At 43.6% G+C, this 19330-nt stretch overlaps 1 protein-coding gene across 1 annotated transcript; it reads right to left on the bottom strand.

Annotated features, from left to right (window-relative positions):
• Positions 1-1718: 1718 nt before the first annotated feature.
• LOC133081858 (nuclear RNA export factor 3-like) lies at positions 1719-15448 on the bottom strand. Its single transcript, XM_061178186.1, is given in 22 exon segments — positions 1719-1936; positions 1939-1955; positions 2454-2636; positions 3174-3246; positions 4011-4053; positions 4149-4264; positions 4373-4431; positions 4539-4646; positions 4790-4845; positions 4931-4999; positions 5365-5401; positions 6286-6395; positions 6560-6667; positions 6790-6878; positions 7033-7102; positions 7209-7289; positions 7414-7518; positions 7626-7709; positions 8333-8486; positions 8707-8881; positions 11186-11264; positions 15341-15448. Coding segments are annotated over 22 exon segments (2142 nt in total).
• Positions 15449-19330: the final 3882 nt, after the last annotated feature.

Genomic DNA, 19330 nt, shown 5'->3' with positions numbered 1-19330 from the left:
GCCTCACTTTCTTACTCTGCCTGTTAGCCAGAGCCAGGGCAGCTCTCTAGAGATAACTTCTTGCCTCTTAATCCAATTATAAAACGGATGAAAGACATGAACAGAGGGCAAATAGGCTTAGGAAAAGCTATTCAACATCTTTAGCCATCATGGAAATGCAAATTAAAAGCACAATGAAATATTAAACCCACCTATCAGAATGGCTGAAAAAACAGTGAGAAAACCAAATGCAGGCAACACTGGATAAACTGAGTCACTCATACATTGCCAATGGGAATGCAAAATGGTACAGGCCGTCTGGAAAACAATTTGGCAGGTTTTTCAAAACGAAACATGCAATTACCATATGATACAGCTGTTGCATTCTGGGCAATTTACCCAGAGAAATGAAAATTTATGTTTACACAGAAACCTTTACATGAAGTTCATCACAGTTTTACTCACAATAGTTAAAAAGTGGAAATAGCCCAGATGTCTTTCAACGGGGGAATGGCTGAACAAACGGTGGTACATTCACACCATGGAATCCTATTCAGCAATAAAAAGGAACAGACTATAGACCCACTTTACAACTTGGATGGATCTCAGGAGAGTTACGCTGAGTGAAAGAAATCCGTTCCTAAAGGTAATATACTATATGATTCCATTTCTATGACATTTAGGAAATTATAATAGTGTTTGACAGAGTTTAGGGATGTGGGATCAGGAAGAAGGTGGGTGTGGCTATAAAGGCTAACATGAGGGAAACGTGTGGTGATGAAACAGTTTTTGATCTTGTTTGCGGTGATAGAACACCTACATAGCTGGTAAAAGTGCATGGAATTATATATATAAGTATTATTCACAGGTGTTCTAACACACAAATGAGTGCATGTAAAATGGCAAAATTGTAGTAAGCTCAGTGGACTGTACCAATGTCCATTTCTTAGTTTCGATACTGTACTAAAGTAATACAAGGTGTTATTATTAGGAGAAGGTGAGTGATGGTTATACATGACCTCTCTGCACATTTTCTTGCAACTTTTGGTAAATCAATAATTATTTCAAAGTAAATAAGTTAAAAAAACAACACAGGAGTTGTGGGGAAAATAGTGTTAGTTACACAACCTAAGAACCTAATAAAAATTTTAGCACTGTTTTAGACCTGTTAAATGATTAAGAATACCATAATTATTAGAGTAAATATGGTACTTTACTTGCTAAATACGTTATATTTGTTTATAGAAGTGAACATCAGAACGGTCACAACTTGTGAGTACTGAAGTGGTGGAGAGAAGGTTATCAGGAGGCAAAGCTTGGATTTTAGGGTGGTCCAGGAATGGAGTCCTTACTCTATAATTTTCAAGCACTGTGTAGGTTGGATATAAATGCTAGAGACTGCCAGGGATGATGTCGGAGATGGGACCTTTTGGTCCTGGCCCCACTAACTCATGGTTGGGTCAGGGGAAGAGCAATCCAAGACACTCAACATACAATGTGCAATGTTACTCTTTAATATAAAGATAAACAAGGATCATGCGTGGGAAAAATATAGAACAACTGGCAGGCCTACACGGTAAACTTTGGTTTCCTGATTAGCTGGACTGCAAGCTTAGTCATGGATATGGCTTCAGTTGAGAAGAGAGGTAACAAATATGAGGAGGATGAAAATGACATCTAAAGGCTCATTTGCAGAGTTTTGTTCTCAAGATCCCAGGTCAGTGGATGAGGGTCTCATCTCAAAATTCATCTGGAATCTTGCCCTTGGGCTGAAGAAAGTAAAGAGAAAGAATTGGGATGTCAGCAGAGCCAGCAGCCGTGAGTTTCAACCCCAGGGCACCTGACTTCTGTCCGCCTTCACCTTCCTGAAACCCTAGAGGTCTATTTCTTCTTATCTCTGAATTCTCAGAATTGACTTTTTGATGAGTAAAGAATTTTTTAGTTCTGGTATAGTCTAGTCATTGTACTGAAAGCACCTGTAGTGAGGGAGGATAGATGACCTCCCTTAGGACCAAACTGGAAACACTTGACCACACAACGTCACAGCTAAATCTATGCTACAAGAGCAAGCCTTCAAGTTTCCCAACATGTATGTACCAGAATGAGCAAACGCCACTGCATGTAATGCTGAAGATGTAGTGAAAAGATAAATGCCTATCAATAATAGCTTATGGCTTCCTGGAATTCAACTGTTTAATATATTGATCTTGGAAAGAATAAGGTAGCTTCACATATACTGAGAGGAAACAATGCTGGTACTAATAATAAACAAAAGAAGTTTCAAAACAGTATATAAGATGGGAAACCTGTATTTTATAATACATGGAAATGTATTAGTATGAAATTAGGGAATTTCTCACAACTAAACGTTTGTAAGAAAAAAACAGATTTAAAATAATTACCTTCAAGTTCCCATTAATCACTCCTCTACTCCTCCCAGCTCCCTCCTATGCCCACGCAAACCCAGCACTCACTTCTGAGACCACTAGAGGTTCACCTCAGGTCGGGTGGAGGATGCCTGCATGATGTCCTGCTGCTCCTGGGAGAGGGTGTGCATGGAGCTGGCGGTGGGTGTAGGCACTGGGATGGAGAACACACTCTGGGTCTCACTGGGGCTGGTGTCCCTCACAAACAGCTCGTCATTCACGATGCACAGACTGAAGGAAAAATGGGCCCTCAGACAACGCCTGGATGGACACCCACACCCCCAATATTGACTCTGCTCCCACTGGCACTCAGCAACCAGATTCCTCCCACGCCCCTCCTGTGTCTGTCTCCCAGGTTCCTTGACTGGTACTCTGCCCCTCCCCACAGAGCCCACCTTTGGAGAGACTGTCTACCACCTTCACTCGATTCATAGGTTTATCCCCAACCCACGGGCAATTTCGCATTTACCCTTTACCACAGCCCAAGGGGTGGACGCTCTGATCCCCATTCTCGGAAGAAGACACTGAGTCACACAGAGGTCATGTGACTTGACCAAGGTCACACAGCGAGTGAGTGTTGGGTCAAGCAGAGAACCCATAGGCCGATTCCAGAGCCCATGCTCTTCTTAACTACTAGGCTAGACTGCTCCTGGGATCTCCCCGCTGGCTTTCCACAATACCGAGTAAACCTAAGGTCTGCGCCACCACATTCCCACGCCCCTGAGCCCAGGTGGGGATGGGCATTCCCGCCCACAACAGGGCTCTCACCTGGAGTAGCTGGCAGGGGTAGCGATGAAGGTCCGGGTGAAAGCACGCACACAGCCCTGAGAACTTCCTTCCACTTCAACAGCAAACAAACAACAGTACCCCTTAGAGCCACACGTGCTGTACACGCTCACACGGCGGTCCCCAGTCAGGCTGTGACTGGACACTCATGCTGAGAGGGCAGTTGTTCACGGGGGCCAGGGTGTCGGGAATGGGGAGGGCAACTATAGGAGCAGTCTGCGCCCAGTGACAGGGCCCCTGACCACCACTACACAAGTTCACAGGATGCGTTTTTCACAGCCGCCCAAAAGGTGGATACTACTACCCCATTTTGCAAATGAGGAAACTGAGAGGTTAAGTAACAGCCCAAGTTCTCAGAGTAAGTATCTGGGATGAGAGCCACCAAACTCCACAGCCTGTGTCCCCAACGCCCAGGGTGTGCAGGGCAGACAGGCATGGACACAACTCAGACCTGGATTGTCTGTGGGAAGCCTGAGGGCTGGAGAACACAGTGAGGGAGGGGAGGGGAAGGGAGGAGGGGAGGGGAAGGGAGGAGGGGAGGGGAAGGGAGGAGGGGAGGGGAAGGGAGGAGAGGAGAGGAAGGGAGGAGGGGAGGGGAGGGGGGAGGGGCGGGAAAGGAAGGGAAGGGGGAAGAAAGGGAAGGGAATGGAAGGGAAAAGAAGGGGAAAGAAAGAGAAGGGAAGGGAAGAGAAGGGGAAGGGAAGGGAAGGGAACGGAAGGGAAGGGAAGGGATCAGGGAAGCTGGGTGGTTCTGGGAGTGAGCCTGTCCAGGGGGAGGCAGCAGTGGGGCAACTGGTATGGGGGTCTATACACACTCACCTTCCTTGAACACCCCACTGACAGAGAAGCAGTGCATCGTTTCCTGAAAGGGAAGAGCCCAGATGCCCAGTCACCACCTGCACCTCCTACCCACCTGCGGCCTCCTGGGCCCACCCGAGGGAGGAAGCAGGCGCTCACCGTCTGGAACCACATGTCCACCACGAAGGAGCTGAAGTCATGCTGAGTCTTGGGCAACACACAGAGGGTGTGCACAATGTCACGTTTTGTGTGCTTCAGCAGCTGGACCCGCAGGTCTGTGAGGGGAGGGGAAGCGAGCGAAGGTCAGGGGCTGCCACGCCCTGGGCCCTATGATTGACCCCTTCACCGCCCTTTCCCACCCAGTCTTCCCATCACACACTCACGGGGGTCCTTGAGCTTCTTCATATTCCTGCTGTCCTTGAAGTACTCACACAAGCTGCTTCTAGGAGACAAAGAGCAACAGTGGGTGGTGGGTGTTTTACAGGAGCTGGCCTGTGTCTGCTGGGGAGCCACACGGCCCAGGAGCAGAGCCTGTGCTGTGATACTCACGGGGCTGGGTCCTCGGGGTGGAAGGGAATGGTCAGGGAGAAGCAGGCCTCCTCGTGATAAGCGCCCACGAGACCCTGTCGGTCTCCATAGTCATGGATCAAGTAGTACCTGAGGGGGAGCAATGAGGACAGTCTATCTCTGTGGTCTGGACCTCAAATGAGACTTGGAAACTCCCCTGAGCAGACCTCTGCTTAGGTGGCCTCACCTGTCCTCGCCCTCCCCCCCTTGCTCAGCTTCCCAGAGGTACTTACTGCTGCAGGAATTGCAGGACTAGGCTCTTCAGCTCATCAGATCCAAAGTAGCTGCCCTGGAATCAAAACAGTCCTCAGGACCAGGGCTGACACCCCCTTCTCATGCACCACTTACAACCCGGCTTGATCGTCCATCCTCACCTTGCAGGTTGGTAAGCGCTTGCAGGCTTCAATACCACACTTAGCCAGTGAGGATGTCTCCTGGCCACCCTGGGGAAGAGAAGAGGAAGTCAGCAGTGCAGACCAGGAGGTGGTACCGGATGATCAGGGAAAAGAATGGGCCCAAGAGAGGGTGAGGGTCAGAGGTCAGGGGTGAAAGGGCCCTGGAAATTCCATGGGCAGGACTACAGTTTGGATCATCACCGTGGGTTCCCCAAAGCCTGTGAAGAACGTGGTTGAAGAAGATCCAGAGCCTTTGTCAGGTTCCCACAGGGGCTGTACCATCCCCCTCCGCCCAGGACTTTTAAGGGTCAGTTTCAAAACTGTAACTGGAGCAAGACCCAACGGGGTTCAGAGTAGTTTGTGGGTGCTGTCAGTGCCAGTTAGAGGAGTCAGTGAACAAGGTATACATTTACCAAGGTTAGTAACTTGGGGAACAATTCCAGGATGGAGCTGCCAAAATCAAGACAAAACAGAAAAGTCAGTGAAACTATGGTGGTGACCCTCCTCCTCATGGGAGCAAGTACACCCACACCCCAGTGTCCCAGGCTTCCAGGGCCCTGAACACGTCCCCCATCGACTGACACAGAGGGAGAGCATGCCCTACCTCCCTCCCCGCCTCCCTCCCTCCCTTCCTCTCCTTCCCCTGGGTAGCTCCCCCACAGACTGCCCGGACTCTCTTCTCCAGTGCCACAAGGACCAGCATTTCAAACCCATGCTGCAGGGCTTCCTTCCCCTCCCCTCCTTCCTCCAGGGCCCCACTGAAGGCTGTGGAGAGAAGAGGGAATGGGGTGTGTGCCCGAGGCTCTGCTACCTCACTGGGGGTCCAGCACTCTGCCAAGACCTGGACCAAGACCTGGACTCCCCCCATGGATGGCCCAGGATGCTGGGGCAGGGAGGTGAGTGAGGTGGGGCTCAGGAGGCAGGGAGGTAGATGAAGGGGGATGAAGACAGAAAGGGAGTGAAGGTACGAGGGGAGAGATGACAGAGACATTCGGGCCTAGAGGCAAGGGAGAGTGAGAAAACAAAGGGAAGGGAAAGAAGCTCTCCCGTGGTGGGGGTAAGGGAAGAAGAGAGAAGAAAGGGGAAACGGTGCCCCTTTTGCAGCTCTTCACCTGCCCCAGAATGGCTCAGACACAGCAGGTAAGAATGTAAAATATGCAGATATTGGGCTGGGGGCCCATTGGATGTTGGTTGAAACTTTGTCAACTTTGTGATGCAGAGAGGAGAGCATAGGGCCTGTAGTCCTCCCTGAGGTCCATGTCAGCTGCCCCTTGCAAACAGGCACTTTCGGGAGTAGCTCAGGCTCCCAGTGGGTAACAGAGGGTACATCTGACCTTATGTTGGTTGACTTATCAGGGAAGGTGGTGCACAGGGGGTTTCTGTCTGCAGACATCCCTTCTGGCTCCAGCCGCTCACCCTTGTCCATCTCCCCTGCAGACTTCACCTGTGATTATGAGGAGGAACCACATGGGCCAGAGAAACAGAGCCAAGATGGCCGTGCACCCCTAGTCCCTTCCTTTTCCTACAAATCCATTTCCCTTCCTCTGTCACCATCACATGAGCCTTCCCACCTTCCCTTCAAAGATGGATCTGGGTACCACACCTCACCTCAGTGTTGGAGAGGTTCAAGTTCTTGGTGTTGGAAGCATTCGGCATAGTGTTGGACAGGCCATGTAGCTGGTAGGGTTTCTTATTGCTCAGGTCCAAGGGCAAAAGCTATGATGAGGAAAGAGTTAGAGTGAGGACCCCAGCAGGGGATACCTGAGACCAATCTGCCTCTTCTACCTAATCTCTCCCACCATCACCACCAGCCCCAACATTGGGTCTAAGGTCCTCACCCTGGGCATATTCCCTGGATGGATCTGCAGGGAGGCGGCCATGCCATTTCTAGGGTTTCGCGCCATTCCAGTATCACGGGTCATCAAGTCTCCAGGAAGCCAGGAGGAGGGAAACAGAGGCTGAGAGGCTCCTGGCTGGTACAGCTCCAGCACCAACCCCTCCCCGAGTTACCATTCCTGAGTATCCTTCCCAGCTAGACCCCTCTGCCCTCACCTGCTCTACAATTACTGCTGTAGCCATACCAGGGTCAGAGCAGAGCCTCTGGATGTCAAGAGATTGCTGGGAGGCATCATGTTGTTCCTTCACGGGCAGCTGCAGAGTTAGGGATGGGGTTCAGGGGCTCTGAGTCTGAGGTGGTGATCGGGGGCAATAGGTGGGTCTGGCTGTGAGTGCACAGGTTGTGTTGAGTCTGCATTACCTTTATCTGCTCCACCTTTTCTGACCTCAGCTCCTTCAGCACAGAGTGGGGTGCATCACAGGGATCAACAAAGATAGATATCTGTTGAGAACACAAGAGGGGCTGGGTAAGCTCCAGGAAATCTGAGCCCTGGGATCAAGCAAGACCATGCCCCTGTCCTGCCCTCTTGCCCCCAGCTAGCCCTGCTCATGCCCTTGACACACACCCTTTCATTAGCCTCATTGTAAATCTTGCCGTTGACATTCTTCAGTGCGAAGGCAATGTTGGCATTCTCAACGAAGAACTGGGCCTGCATTTTCTCATAGTGAAACTGTAGGGAGAGTGACAAGAGAAGCATAATATGAGACCAGAGCCTTTTCTCACCTGGGCCTGCCATCTACCCCGTTTCCTCTCATGGGCCTCCATGTCCTCTCTTACTTCGACTGGGGTGAAGGGGACACTGCATTGCTTCTGAATCAAATTCAGCAGCCACTTCTCATCATATTGAATACCGAAGGGAATCTAGGAGCCAAAGAAATAATTGGGGAAAGAAAACTGATACAATGGAATCCAAGGTTAAGATAAGACCCAGCTGTGTCTTGCTTTAGGACCTTTTTTCAGGCTTCAGGTAATTTCTTAAGATAGGACAATATCTGTTATCGCTAACTTTTACACCAGACATGGACTTCCTAAATACCCTTTCTTTCCATTTAAATACTTTTCCTGAAATAATCGACTTCATATCTTTCACATGTACTTACTTTTATAAAGTTCTAAGAGATCCTACCTAAGGCAGACCTGGCCTGCCCCTCTGACAAGGACCCCAGAGACTCAACCTCCTCCCCCACTCAGCTTGAGCCAAACTGCGTCTTCTGGTGTGAAGTCGCTCCATCTCCTTGGCAGTAGTTTCCTCCTGTGCTTTTAGACAGCCTCTCCCATGCTCCCTGCAGTCAGTCTGCTCCCTTTATGTTGCTTCTCTGAACCTGCCCTCACATGATCTAGGAAGTTAACTCCTAGTAATAACAAGACAGATTACCAATTCCACTGCCACGAGAGAAAAGTTCCCAGCATCTCTACACGCGCCCGACATGACTCCCTCTGTCATCTTCTTCTACATGTTAGGTCCATTTAGCCAGCACACTCACTGTGGTCTTGAACCAGCTCCCCAAGGTCTCATCCTGCCTGTTTCTCTCCATTCGTCTCTCTGGAGGCTTTTGCTCTGTCTCCTTGTTAACATGGGTTTCGTCTTGTTTCTGAAAATTGCCTCTCCGATGACAGGATGGAATGGCATAGGGAGCACTGTGGGGAAGTGGAGAGAAGAAAGTGGTCCGTATAGTCTTGGGAAGTCTTCTCTACATTTTCCCCAATGATAGCAGAGCTACAATAAAGATTGCTCAACCATTAACCTGATCCCATCATTCCTCACTCTTCCAGGTTAGAGAGAAGAATGACATATTTAACTACAAGGTTTTGTTTTTCACTGGTTGATACTTGTCAGCCATGCTGCCTCGTCACTTACTATCTTACTCCAGTATCCTTGTGAACATCACTTGTTGCTTGATCTCCATCTTGTTGTTGCTGGGATGAAGGATGAATACCAGACCTGACTTGTTCAGACCAATTGTTATACCTTCTTTGGTAAATACGCCAGCGTCTTGCTCTTCTTTGTAAGGAGGTAACTTGCTTATTGTACCCTGAAATTGAGAATATCACATCAATGGTCTCAGTACCAGAAAAATTCCTGGGTAAATATCCGGCTAATGAAGAAATATCACCAACTTCATAATCTAAATAGGAAATTATCATAGTTAGGAAGAAAAAAAAAGGCTGAGAGACTTCATTGTGTTTCTGCTTCTCAGGAAATGAGAGGTGGGGTGCATTCACAGCCAAGAAGAAAACAAGCACAGAGGAAAGGGTCTGGACCCAGGGTTTAGTCTGTGATGTTAGTCCCTGCTCTGCTTGGTTCAGGTTATGTGACCTGGGACAAGTGGCTTTTCATCTCTAACTCTCTCTTCTCTGCTCGGCTCTAGGAGCACAATAAAACCTACCCTGAAATCTACCCTGGTGTGATGGTTCAAGGGTCAAAGGTGACCTCCCTGCCTGACGGAAGAATTAGAGATATGAAAGATAAGTCTGATGAAAAGATCCAGAATGGAGCCTGGAGAGACATAACATGGAGAATACCAAAAGCGAGGGGCAGGTAATTAAAGGTGATGCAGTGAACATAGCTAACACATGGTTAATGTGAGTCCCGGAAAGAAGGGGAGGGAGCAGGAGAGAAGTGGTATTTGAAGAGATCTTGGTTGAGAAGTTTCCAAAAGTAACAAGATATCAACTCAGTGTAACAGTATTATTGTAACAGGAGAAAAAGTATGCTTTAAAGAAAAACATTCTTAAAGAAAAGGCATTCATTTCATCATCCTGTAACAAAAACTCGGAAAATTTGTGACCAGAAGACTCAAACTAAAAGAAATATTATAGGCTCTTTCTTGGGCAGAAGAAATATCATCCCACGTGGAGGCACATAGATACAGGAAAGAAAGACTAATGAAATTTGTGAATATGTAGGCAAATTTAAATAAGTGTTGATTATATAACACAATGATAATAATTTCTTCTGGGGATTTAAATATATAGAGAATGAAAATGCATGACAATAAACTTGGAGGGAGTATATGGAATCAAAGTATCTCAAGGTCCCATGATTGTCTGAGGAGTTCTAAAGAGCTAATTAACTAATATGAGACAGTGACAAGGCAAAAATGTACATTGTAATATTAAGGGTAAGCACTACCAGAATGGCAAAAGAATGTTTAACTAGATAGCCACATGAAGTGACAATTTAAGAGTTACAAAATATTAACCCTTTCAAAGGAAAGGAAAGGAAAAGGAACTTAGAAGAGGCAAAAATAAATATACAGTAACATGATATACATAAAGCGAATTACATCTATTTTTACATAAAAAGATTCAGGCTAAATATTCCAAATAGAAAGACAGCTATTATCAGACTGGACAAGAAACCTTCCATCAAATGCTCCTGAAAAGAGACACATGCAAATTTTAATCATCTAGAAAATTTGAAAATAAAAAAAATGGCAAAATGTATACCTTTTCCACAGTAACCTACAGAAAGCTGGTATAACCCTATTAGTAAAAGAAAAGGTACACTTTAAAGAAAAAAGCATCACTAGAGAAAGAAGGAGATTTCTTTGTGATAACAGGTTCGATGCAATAAGGAGATATTAATATAAAATTCTAAACTTGTATACATGTCCTAAAATAGAGCCAAAATATGCAAAGCAAAATCTAACAGAAATAGAGCATGGACAAATTCACAGTCACAGTGGGAAATTTTAACACAGCTCACTGGGTGATGCACAAAATGGCAGACAAAAACTCAGCTAGACGGAGAAGGATTCAAAATGTTACTTAAGTTAACAAATGTATTTAATTGACATAGAACAATGCACATAACAACTACTCATCGAACATTCCAGAATAGATCATATGCTGGGCAACAAAGCAAGCCTCAGTAAGCTTCTATGGACTAATACAATTTACCCTGACTAGTTAATGTAATATTCAGTGGTAATGGTGGGTTTTCTGCCCCTCCCCCACCTCGTATAAATCCAAGGAGTATTAGTTTACACAATCCCACGCCCCACCTAGGTGACCCTCCCTACTCTCCAAACCCTAGACCTGAGAAGATCACATGACTTGTGCCTTTTCCTTAGCCAGGGGAAATAATTCACCTCAGCCATGGCCATTTCCATAAGAGGGGAGGTTTTCCACATGGAATCAGGATGGGTGTGTCAGAGCCTACTTGGCCCATTTCCTCAAGAGAGTGGGAAATAGTGAGCCTGAGCCCTCTGCATGCCTCCTCTAAAGGAGGGTCAGCTTGTTGGGGGTCCTGTGGGTTGGGGTTAGGGAGGGAACCCAGAACCCCTCCTGCCCTGTGGGGATCTGAGGACAAGGTCTCATGCTGACCAACTCACCCATGGGGTGGCCTGAAGGCAGTGGTCTATCACTGCCCTCCTCACAGGCTGCTCGTGAAGAGAATCTGTGGGTCTGGAGCTGGAGGTTTGGAGAATATCACGAAGGGCTGCCGAAGAAGGAGAGTGCAAGCCCCAAACCACTTTGTCAGAGCCACACAAACAAGATGGAGTCCTAACAGGAAGTCCCTTCCCCAAGGGCATAGAGTAGGAGAGCCCTGGGGGCCAGAGGAGACTTAACTTCCTGTAATTACTGCCCCCTGAGTTTGCTACCAGCCTAACACCCAGGGAACTCTTTCCAACTGTACCACCCTTGCAGAGGAGGCCATCTGGAATCAGGAGGCTTAGGGGACCTTGGTACTTCTGGTTACAAACACAGGGAGCTCTGTATGCCAGACTCTGGATCAGCTACACTACATTGTGTTCCTTCATTCGGCAAACCCAGAGAACTCTGTGTGCCAGCTGTAGGCCAGGCTCTGTACTTGCTACATTGCCTCTATTCTTTCATGAATTCCTCACAAGGGGACTCTGATATCAGAATCACCAACTTTCCAAGGTTGCTGAGGCTTACTGAGGTGCTGGAGCTTGTCTAGGGTCATTCAGATGCTACCTGGGGAAACAGAGACTGGAATTGAGCTCCACGGAATGGAAGATGACTTCTCCATGCATAGCTTTACTAAATTCTTCGTGCAATATAGGGGATTTTCTGAAGTTTACACAAAGTAACTGAATAGTTTAAAAATAATCAAATGGCTAGAATTAACTCTAACCCATTCCAGAGAGATAATACCAAAACAACAACAACAAAAGACACTTGAAAATATAAAGGAAATACCAAACAGAGTTTGGTGGGTCACGGTAATGACAGTGAAAACAAACAACAAACAAACAAACAAAAACCCATAGCCTTTCCTTTTTTAAAAAAAATGTAGTCACTGTAGGCAGATATCCCCTAGTGGCTAGAACCACAACTGTAGCTCTGAAAGTCTCAAATCAGAGGGATTTGTAAAGAGGGAAGGAGGGAGGAGCCTGGGCTCCAGTTTATGAGCCAGAACTTGGTGGAATTTTCCAATACCTTCTGGAATTTTCCACTACTTGCCCTCCTTCCCTTCCTAGATCTCTATGCCCTGAAGTCCAATGCCTGAGAGAGGTGAAGAAAAATCTTCACATGAGAGTGTGAACATCTGAGGTGAGGGAAATGTAAGACAGAAATGCATATGAATACACAGATACACTGTCAAGTCAAAAGTTGAAAATTCTGACTTTTTATGAAACAGTATCGTGTGAACTCTTTGATAACATGGTAAATATACGTGAACTTTTTTTGTCAGTCGATTATTAGATCCTTTCAAGTGTTCCTCTCGACAGATTAGCCTAATCACAGAATCTTAAACATTAAAAATGTATACTTAGAAAATAAAATCATTCTGCACCTTCCATCTACGTGATCCCCTCACCATGACTCACAGATACCCAAGATCTCCAATGTAAAAGGATTGGTGCACATTTTCCAGATGTGTTTCTCTTTAGGTGATGTGAATACCTAACTTAAAACATTTGTGTAGTTATGCAGTTCTGTACATATTCTTCTTAAATTTTGCCATTACAGGGACTTCCCTGGCAGTCCAGTGGTTAAGACTCTGCGCTCCCAATGCAGGGGACACAGGTTTGATCCCTGGTTGGGGAACTAAGATCCCGCATGCTGCAAGGTGCAAAAATAAATAAATAAACAAATAAATAAATAAAAATAAAATTTTCAATTTCATAAGCAATTTTATGCAAATTGATTTTTTTCATTTATTATGACATCTTTCGATTTTCGCTTCTTCAGTTAATGGTTTGGCATCTTTCCAGATCTTTACTGAAGAAGCATTTTTATTTTTAGATGAATTGAATTATTTGTGGTTATATTTGTCCCTTTCTCTGCTGATTAACAGAAATCCTGTTTGTTCTCACACATGAGCACAAAATCTGTAATACTGTTTCAAATGTTGTCTCCCAGCTTTTCAAACTTTTAATTTTTTCTCTTTTGACAGTACAGAAATTGCTTTAATTTTCATGGATTTTTTAAATTTAAAAATAACAGAGCTATGACAGAAAAAATGAGTAATACATAGGGTTGCATCAAATACTAGTCCACTGGGAATTCTAGATCCAAAGCCTTGATGGCTTCAGGGCAAAATGGAAAAGAGCTTTAGACCAAATTCTACATTGGTGAATATTGGGGAAAATATTTGAATACATGTTTGCTTATAGGAGACACCATGTAAAGTGCCTCTGGCCTAAAATAATTCCGTAAATGATCATTTCCTTCCCTCCATGGAGGTTAATTTCCTCTGCTTCAACCTGAGCCCCACACAAATTCTCCAGGACAGTTCAATCTCTGTAGCCCCATATCCAGGCCTCCAGGCTCAAGGGAGTAGATTTCATCTACATCCCCTTCAAGACCAAGACATGGGGGAGAGGGCTGTTTGAGTACCCTATCAGCGTGGCATTGACACTAGGACAACCAAAACGATATATGTGACCCAAGAAAAGCTTTTAACTCTGTCACAAACTTAATTAGAGAAATTGAAGGAGAGTTAGGAAAAGCCCATGTCTCCCAAACAGAAATGTCACATATAAAGGAATGCGAATTATTGGGAAAGTGTTTGGGACATATTTTATAGCCAAATGTTTAATATTATATAATATAAATAAATCTGATTAGTAAAAGAGCATCATTCAAAGTCTATTAAAAAATTTAAGTAAGAACTATGAATCACAAACATATAAAGATTAAACAAATACAAAAACAATTATATACGCATGTATGCATGTGTACATATATTTACATATGCATATACACATAAGCATACACATATAACATATGTATACATAGTATGTATACATATTGTGAGCAAATTTTGGAAGAATAAGTATGTTCATGTAAACTTACTTATATAGTACTGTACACAGAGAAATACATCTGGGAAATATAAACTATTTTTTTTTAACATCTTTATTGGAGTATAATTGCTTTACAATGGTGTGTTAGTTTCTGCTTTATAACAAAGTGGATCAGTTATACATATATTTATGTTCCCATATCTCTTCCCTCTTGCATCTCCCTCCCTCCCACCCACCCTCCCTATCCCACCCCTCTAGGTGGTCACCAGGCACCGAGCTGATCTCCCTGTGCTATGCGGTTGCTTCCCACTGGCTATCTATTTTACGTTTGGTAGTGTATATATGTCCATGCCACTCTCTCACTTTGTCACATCTTACCCTTCCCCCTCCCCATATCCTCAAGTCCATTCTCTAGTAGGTCTGTGTCTTTATTCCCGTCTTGCCACTAGGTTCTTCATGACCTTTTTTTTTTTAAATTAATTTATTTATTTATCTTTGGCTGTGTTGAGTCTTCGTTTCTGTGCGAGGGCTTTCTCTAGTTGCGGCGAGCGAGGGCCACTCTTCATCGCGGTGCGCGGGCCTCTCACTATCGTGGCCTCTCTTGTTGCGGAGCACAGGCTCCAGACGCGCGCAGGCTCAGTAGTTGTGGCTCACGGGCCCAGTTGCTCCGCGGCATGTGGGATCTTCCCAGACCAGGGCTCGAACCCGTGTCCCCTGCATTGGCAGGCGGATTCTCAACCACTGCACCACCAGGGAAGCCCATGACCTTTTTTTTTTTTTTCCCTTAGATTCCATATATATGTGTTAGCATACTGTATTTGTTTTTCTCTTTCTGACTTACTTCACTCTGTATGAAGACTCTAACTGCATCCACCTCACTACAAATAACTCAATTTCGTTTCTTTTTATGGCTGAGTTTACCAACAATATACATCTTGCTATGTAAAAAGATGAAAAAAAATAGAAAAATATTTTCTCTAGCATATACACATTCCTGCATTTCATTAGTTTTGGAAAGAAAGATATTAATTTGAAATCAGAAGAATAAATGATGCAAATTTTTATAACATTATAGTATATACCTAGCTGGGAATTTCACTGCAAAAAAATTATGTATGTGACTTAACTGTGTTTATATATAAATCTATATTTTTTTCACATTACCCTTGTCTCTCAATTATACATATAAAGGTTTCCTGTCACTACTGGGAGGAAGGGACTGAAGAAAATTCTTGCCACTAGACTTAATGTACCTGGGCTCTAACTCACCCTTAATGCTTCATTCGCCACAAAATCTTCCAGATATTTCCGTCCGATGGGCACCTCGCTCTCTTCCTCCTGCCAAGGCTTCCTGCTATGTGACATCCAAGCTGCCATCCCAGATATGCTCACCAGGTGGCACAGACCTCCAATTTCTGAATTTTCTCCAGTGAAAAATGTTATTTGGGAAAGGGAAAGAAAAATCTATTAAAAGTTACCTTGCACTGAGAGTGGTGGAAGAACATGTAAAATAAAATCATGCTCAAATTGCTTTACCTAACAATTTTCTTCTTCTCTATGGTTTCACAGATAGAAATCAGAGTAATAATATAGGACTCCTCTTAGAGGGCTGGTGGTTAGTAAAGGCCTGAGGTGGGAGCAAGGAGGGCAGAAGGGGTTCAGATACTTTCTACAACTGTCCTGTTAAGTTTCACAAAGTTTTTCCCAGCGTGACAAACTTCTGGGTAAGGGATTTGCACTCTGGATTTTCCAAAGGGATGAACCAGGTTACAGGGTATTTCCTTCCTGTTACATCTGGCTAGTCTCCACCCTCTCCTCTTCTGCTGGCTAAAGCCTCCTAGGTTCAGATCTCAGCTTAAACTTCACTTCACGTGAGAAGTCTCAGACATACCCTACTGGTGTGATTACCACTAGGCATCTAGTAACTGCATCACCTTTACCATCTCCAGACACATTTTTCATGTGAAAGGGGACCAAAGACTGTGAGCTCACAATGTTTCATAGGCTGTAGCATCACACAGTGGACTTAAGATGCTGACATTTTCAAATATCTTGTCTGAAGATTTGCCTCAGATTCTCTCTGCCACTTTTGAGGGGGATGCTGGGGACAAAGGTCAGTTCAGCAACGGAAATGCAGAGTTCTTCCACAGACAGCAATCGGAGCGTGTAGTTCAGAGACGCTGAGGAGGCTGTGGATTGATGCTCCTTCCTCCAAAGAGCCCATGAGAGTACTACAACGAGAGTCTGTGATTTTTAGCAGGCGTAGTTTTGCATGGCAAAGACCAAATGAACCTTCCAGAGGTAAAATTCCAGGTTTGAAAGTTTTTGAATAATTTGCTGCGTGGAATACTCTTAAATATATTTCAAAATATTTAAATGAACTTGGAAAATATTTTTAAAAAAATTAAGGAAGGAAGCAAAATGTTCCTTTAACCCCTGATGAGATATCATCACTTTTATATTCTCATTAATTATGTGCATAATATGACACTGGCTTATCTTTTAATCTACATATAACATTTAATCCTTTTGACATAACTACAAACTCCATATTGTGATTCATTCTTTACTGATAAGGAAACCGAGCCTCAGATTTCAGGCCTGGCTGAGACTAAAGCACTTTTGTGAGCTACACTGTCTTGTGATTTCAATAAATCCTGACAAGGACCCTATGAGGGGGAGAATCCTCACTCCCGGGATGGGGAACCTGAGGTTTGGGACCTTAATGTCCCACACTGCCCCATGTCATGCTCCTACTCATTGGCTGATTCCAGACTGGAACCCATGTCTTCTGAACCTGGCCTTTACTCTTCCTACTGATTCACCAGGCCTTGCTTTATTTATTGGATATAATTTTATGGGCTTTGTTTACAACCATAACAGGAATTCACACTCAGTTTACACAATGTAGAAAATACATTCAAGGATGGAGGGAAATTGCAAATAACAGCAACACTACAAAACACTGACATACATAGTTAACTTTATGGTTTCCCTTGCTGACAACTGAAAACAATATAAAAGCTAGTTTCAATTTACTGTGACGATTTGAGACAAGTTTTGTTTTTATTTCCACTGTTTTAAAACCATATCACCCATGCTACTCTCTCACTTTGTCCCAGCTTACCCTTCCCCCTCCCCGTATCCTCAAGTCCATTCTCTAGTAGGTCTGTGTCTTTATTCCCGTCTTGCCCCTAGGTTCTTCATGACCTTTTTTTTTTTTTTTTAGATTCCATATATATGTGTTAGCATACGGTATTTGTTTTTCTCTTTCTGACTTACTTCACTCTGTTTGACAGACTCTGGGTCCATCCACCTCACTACAAATAACTCAATTTCATTTCTTTTTATGGCTGAGTAATATTCCATTGTATATATGTGCCACATCTTCTTTATCCATTCATCTGTCGATGGACACTTAGGTTGCTTCCATGTCCTGGCTATTGTAAATAGAGCTGCAATGAACATTGTGGTACATGACTCTTTTTGAATTATGGTTTTCTCAGGGTATATGCCCAGTAGTGGGATTGCTGGGTCGTATGGTAGTTCTAGTTTTAGTTTTTTAAGGAACCTCCATACTGTTCTCCATAGTGGCTGTATCAATTTACATTCCCACCAACAGTGCAAGAGAGTTCCCTTCTCTCCACACCCTCTCCAGCATTTATTGTTTGTAGATTTTTTGATGATGGCCATTCTGGCCGGTGTGAGATGATATCTTATTGTAGTTTTGATTTACATTTCTCTAATGATTAATGATGTTGAGCATTCTTTCATGTGTTTGTTGGCAATCTGTATATCTTCTTTGGAGAAATGTCTATTTAGGTCATCTGCCCATTTTTGGATTGGGTTGTTTGTTTTTTTGATATTGAGCTGCATAGCTAGTGGGAAGCAGCCGCATAGAACAGGGAGATCAGCTCGGTGCTTTGTGACCACCTAGAGGGGTGGAATAAGGAGGGTGGGAGGGAGGGAGATGTAAGAGGGAAGAGATATGGGGACATATGTATATGTATAACTGATTCACTTTGTTATAAAGCAGAAACTAACACACCATTGTAAAGCAATTATACTCCAATAAAGATGTTAAAAAAAAGTATATATAATTGAGCTTCCATCAATACCCTGTTGAGAAATAGTTGCCTTTTGAAAGGGCTCAACATTTTAAGCTAATGGGATAATCTTTAATGGAGTAATTTGAGGCCTAGAATAGGTAAGTGGGAGGTAATTTAGGCTAGATTATTTGAAATTATAGCATTTAGGTACACAGTGGTGTGTTTAGCTTAACAATATGTTCTCTGAAAAAATATGTGCATGCATGTACACACACACACTCATATATGTATTATAAATTCAGTGATAAAAAGATATGCAGCACGCTATTTACAAATAATACAATATAAAATCTTCTTTATTATAAATTCATATAGCCAATTGATTCTCACAAAAGACTTTCATTGATTTTGGTGCAATGTTTGTATCCATAAACAGACAGTGATGAACAAGTATAATTCCTACATGAATGCTGATTGGTATTTTTGTTTATGTTAATTAGTTTTATAAAAGTGAAACAATAAAGATGTATGTTGGAAACTACTATGTTCACTAGTTTTTCAATGACTAGTGATTTCTTTGCTGAACTGTGTAATAGTTTCAGATCATGGGAGACTATTCCTCCAATTCATAATAATTTTAAATTGTTACAATTTGTAGCAAATTATACCTATAGACCCCCCCACACACACAAAAACCATATCACTGAGATATTGCTTTTAACAGAAAAGAAAAGCTATATATCATTTCTCAGTGGAAATGAATTAACGGCTGTAAGAATATCATTGGCAAAACCAAGTAGAAATACACGTTTCTCAAAAATAATTTATGTTCTCAAAATTAGAGAGTTTCCTTTTAAATCATTACAATTAAAATCTGCATTACAACGTGTTTGCCAATAGGTAACAAACTATAGTAATTGAGGTCAGAATTAAGATGCTTTCATTCATACTCATGGATACTTTGAGCAAAACCCTTGAATCTGATTAATTTGGTGATGCATCAAAACCCAGTTTGACAAAAAGATAACCTACTGAGTGGGAGAAAAATATTTGCAAATGATATGACCAATAAAGGGTTAATATCCAAAACATATAAACAGCTCATACAACTCAATAGCAAAAAACCAAACAAACCGATTACAAAATGGGCAGAAGACCTGAATAGACATGTTTCCAAAGAAGACATACAGATAGCCAACAGGTCATGGAA

Source organism: Eubalaena glacialis, chromosome X (assembly GCF_028564815.1).
Source record: "Eubalaena glacialis isolate mEubGla1 chromosome X, mEubGla1.1.hap2.+ XY, whole genome shotgun sequence".
Classification (NCBI taxonomy): Eukaryota; Metazoa; Chordata; class Mammalia; order Artiodactyla; family Balaenidae; genus Eubalaena; species Eubalaena glacialis.
Note: the sequence above shows the minus strand (reverse complement) of the source record. Positions and strands in the feature narration are given on the sequence as shown.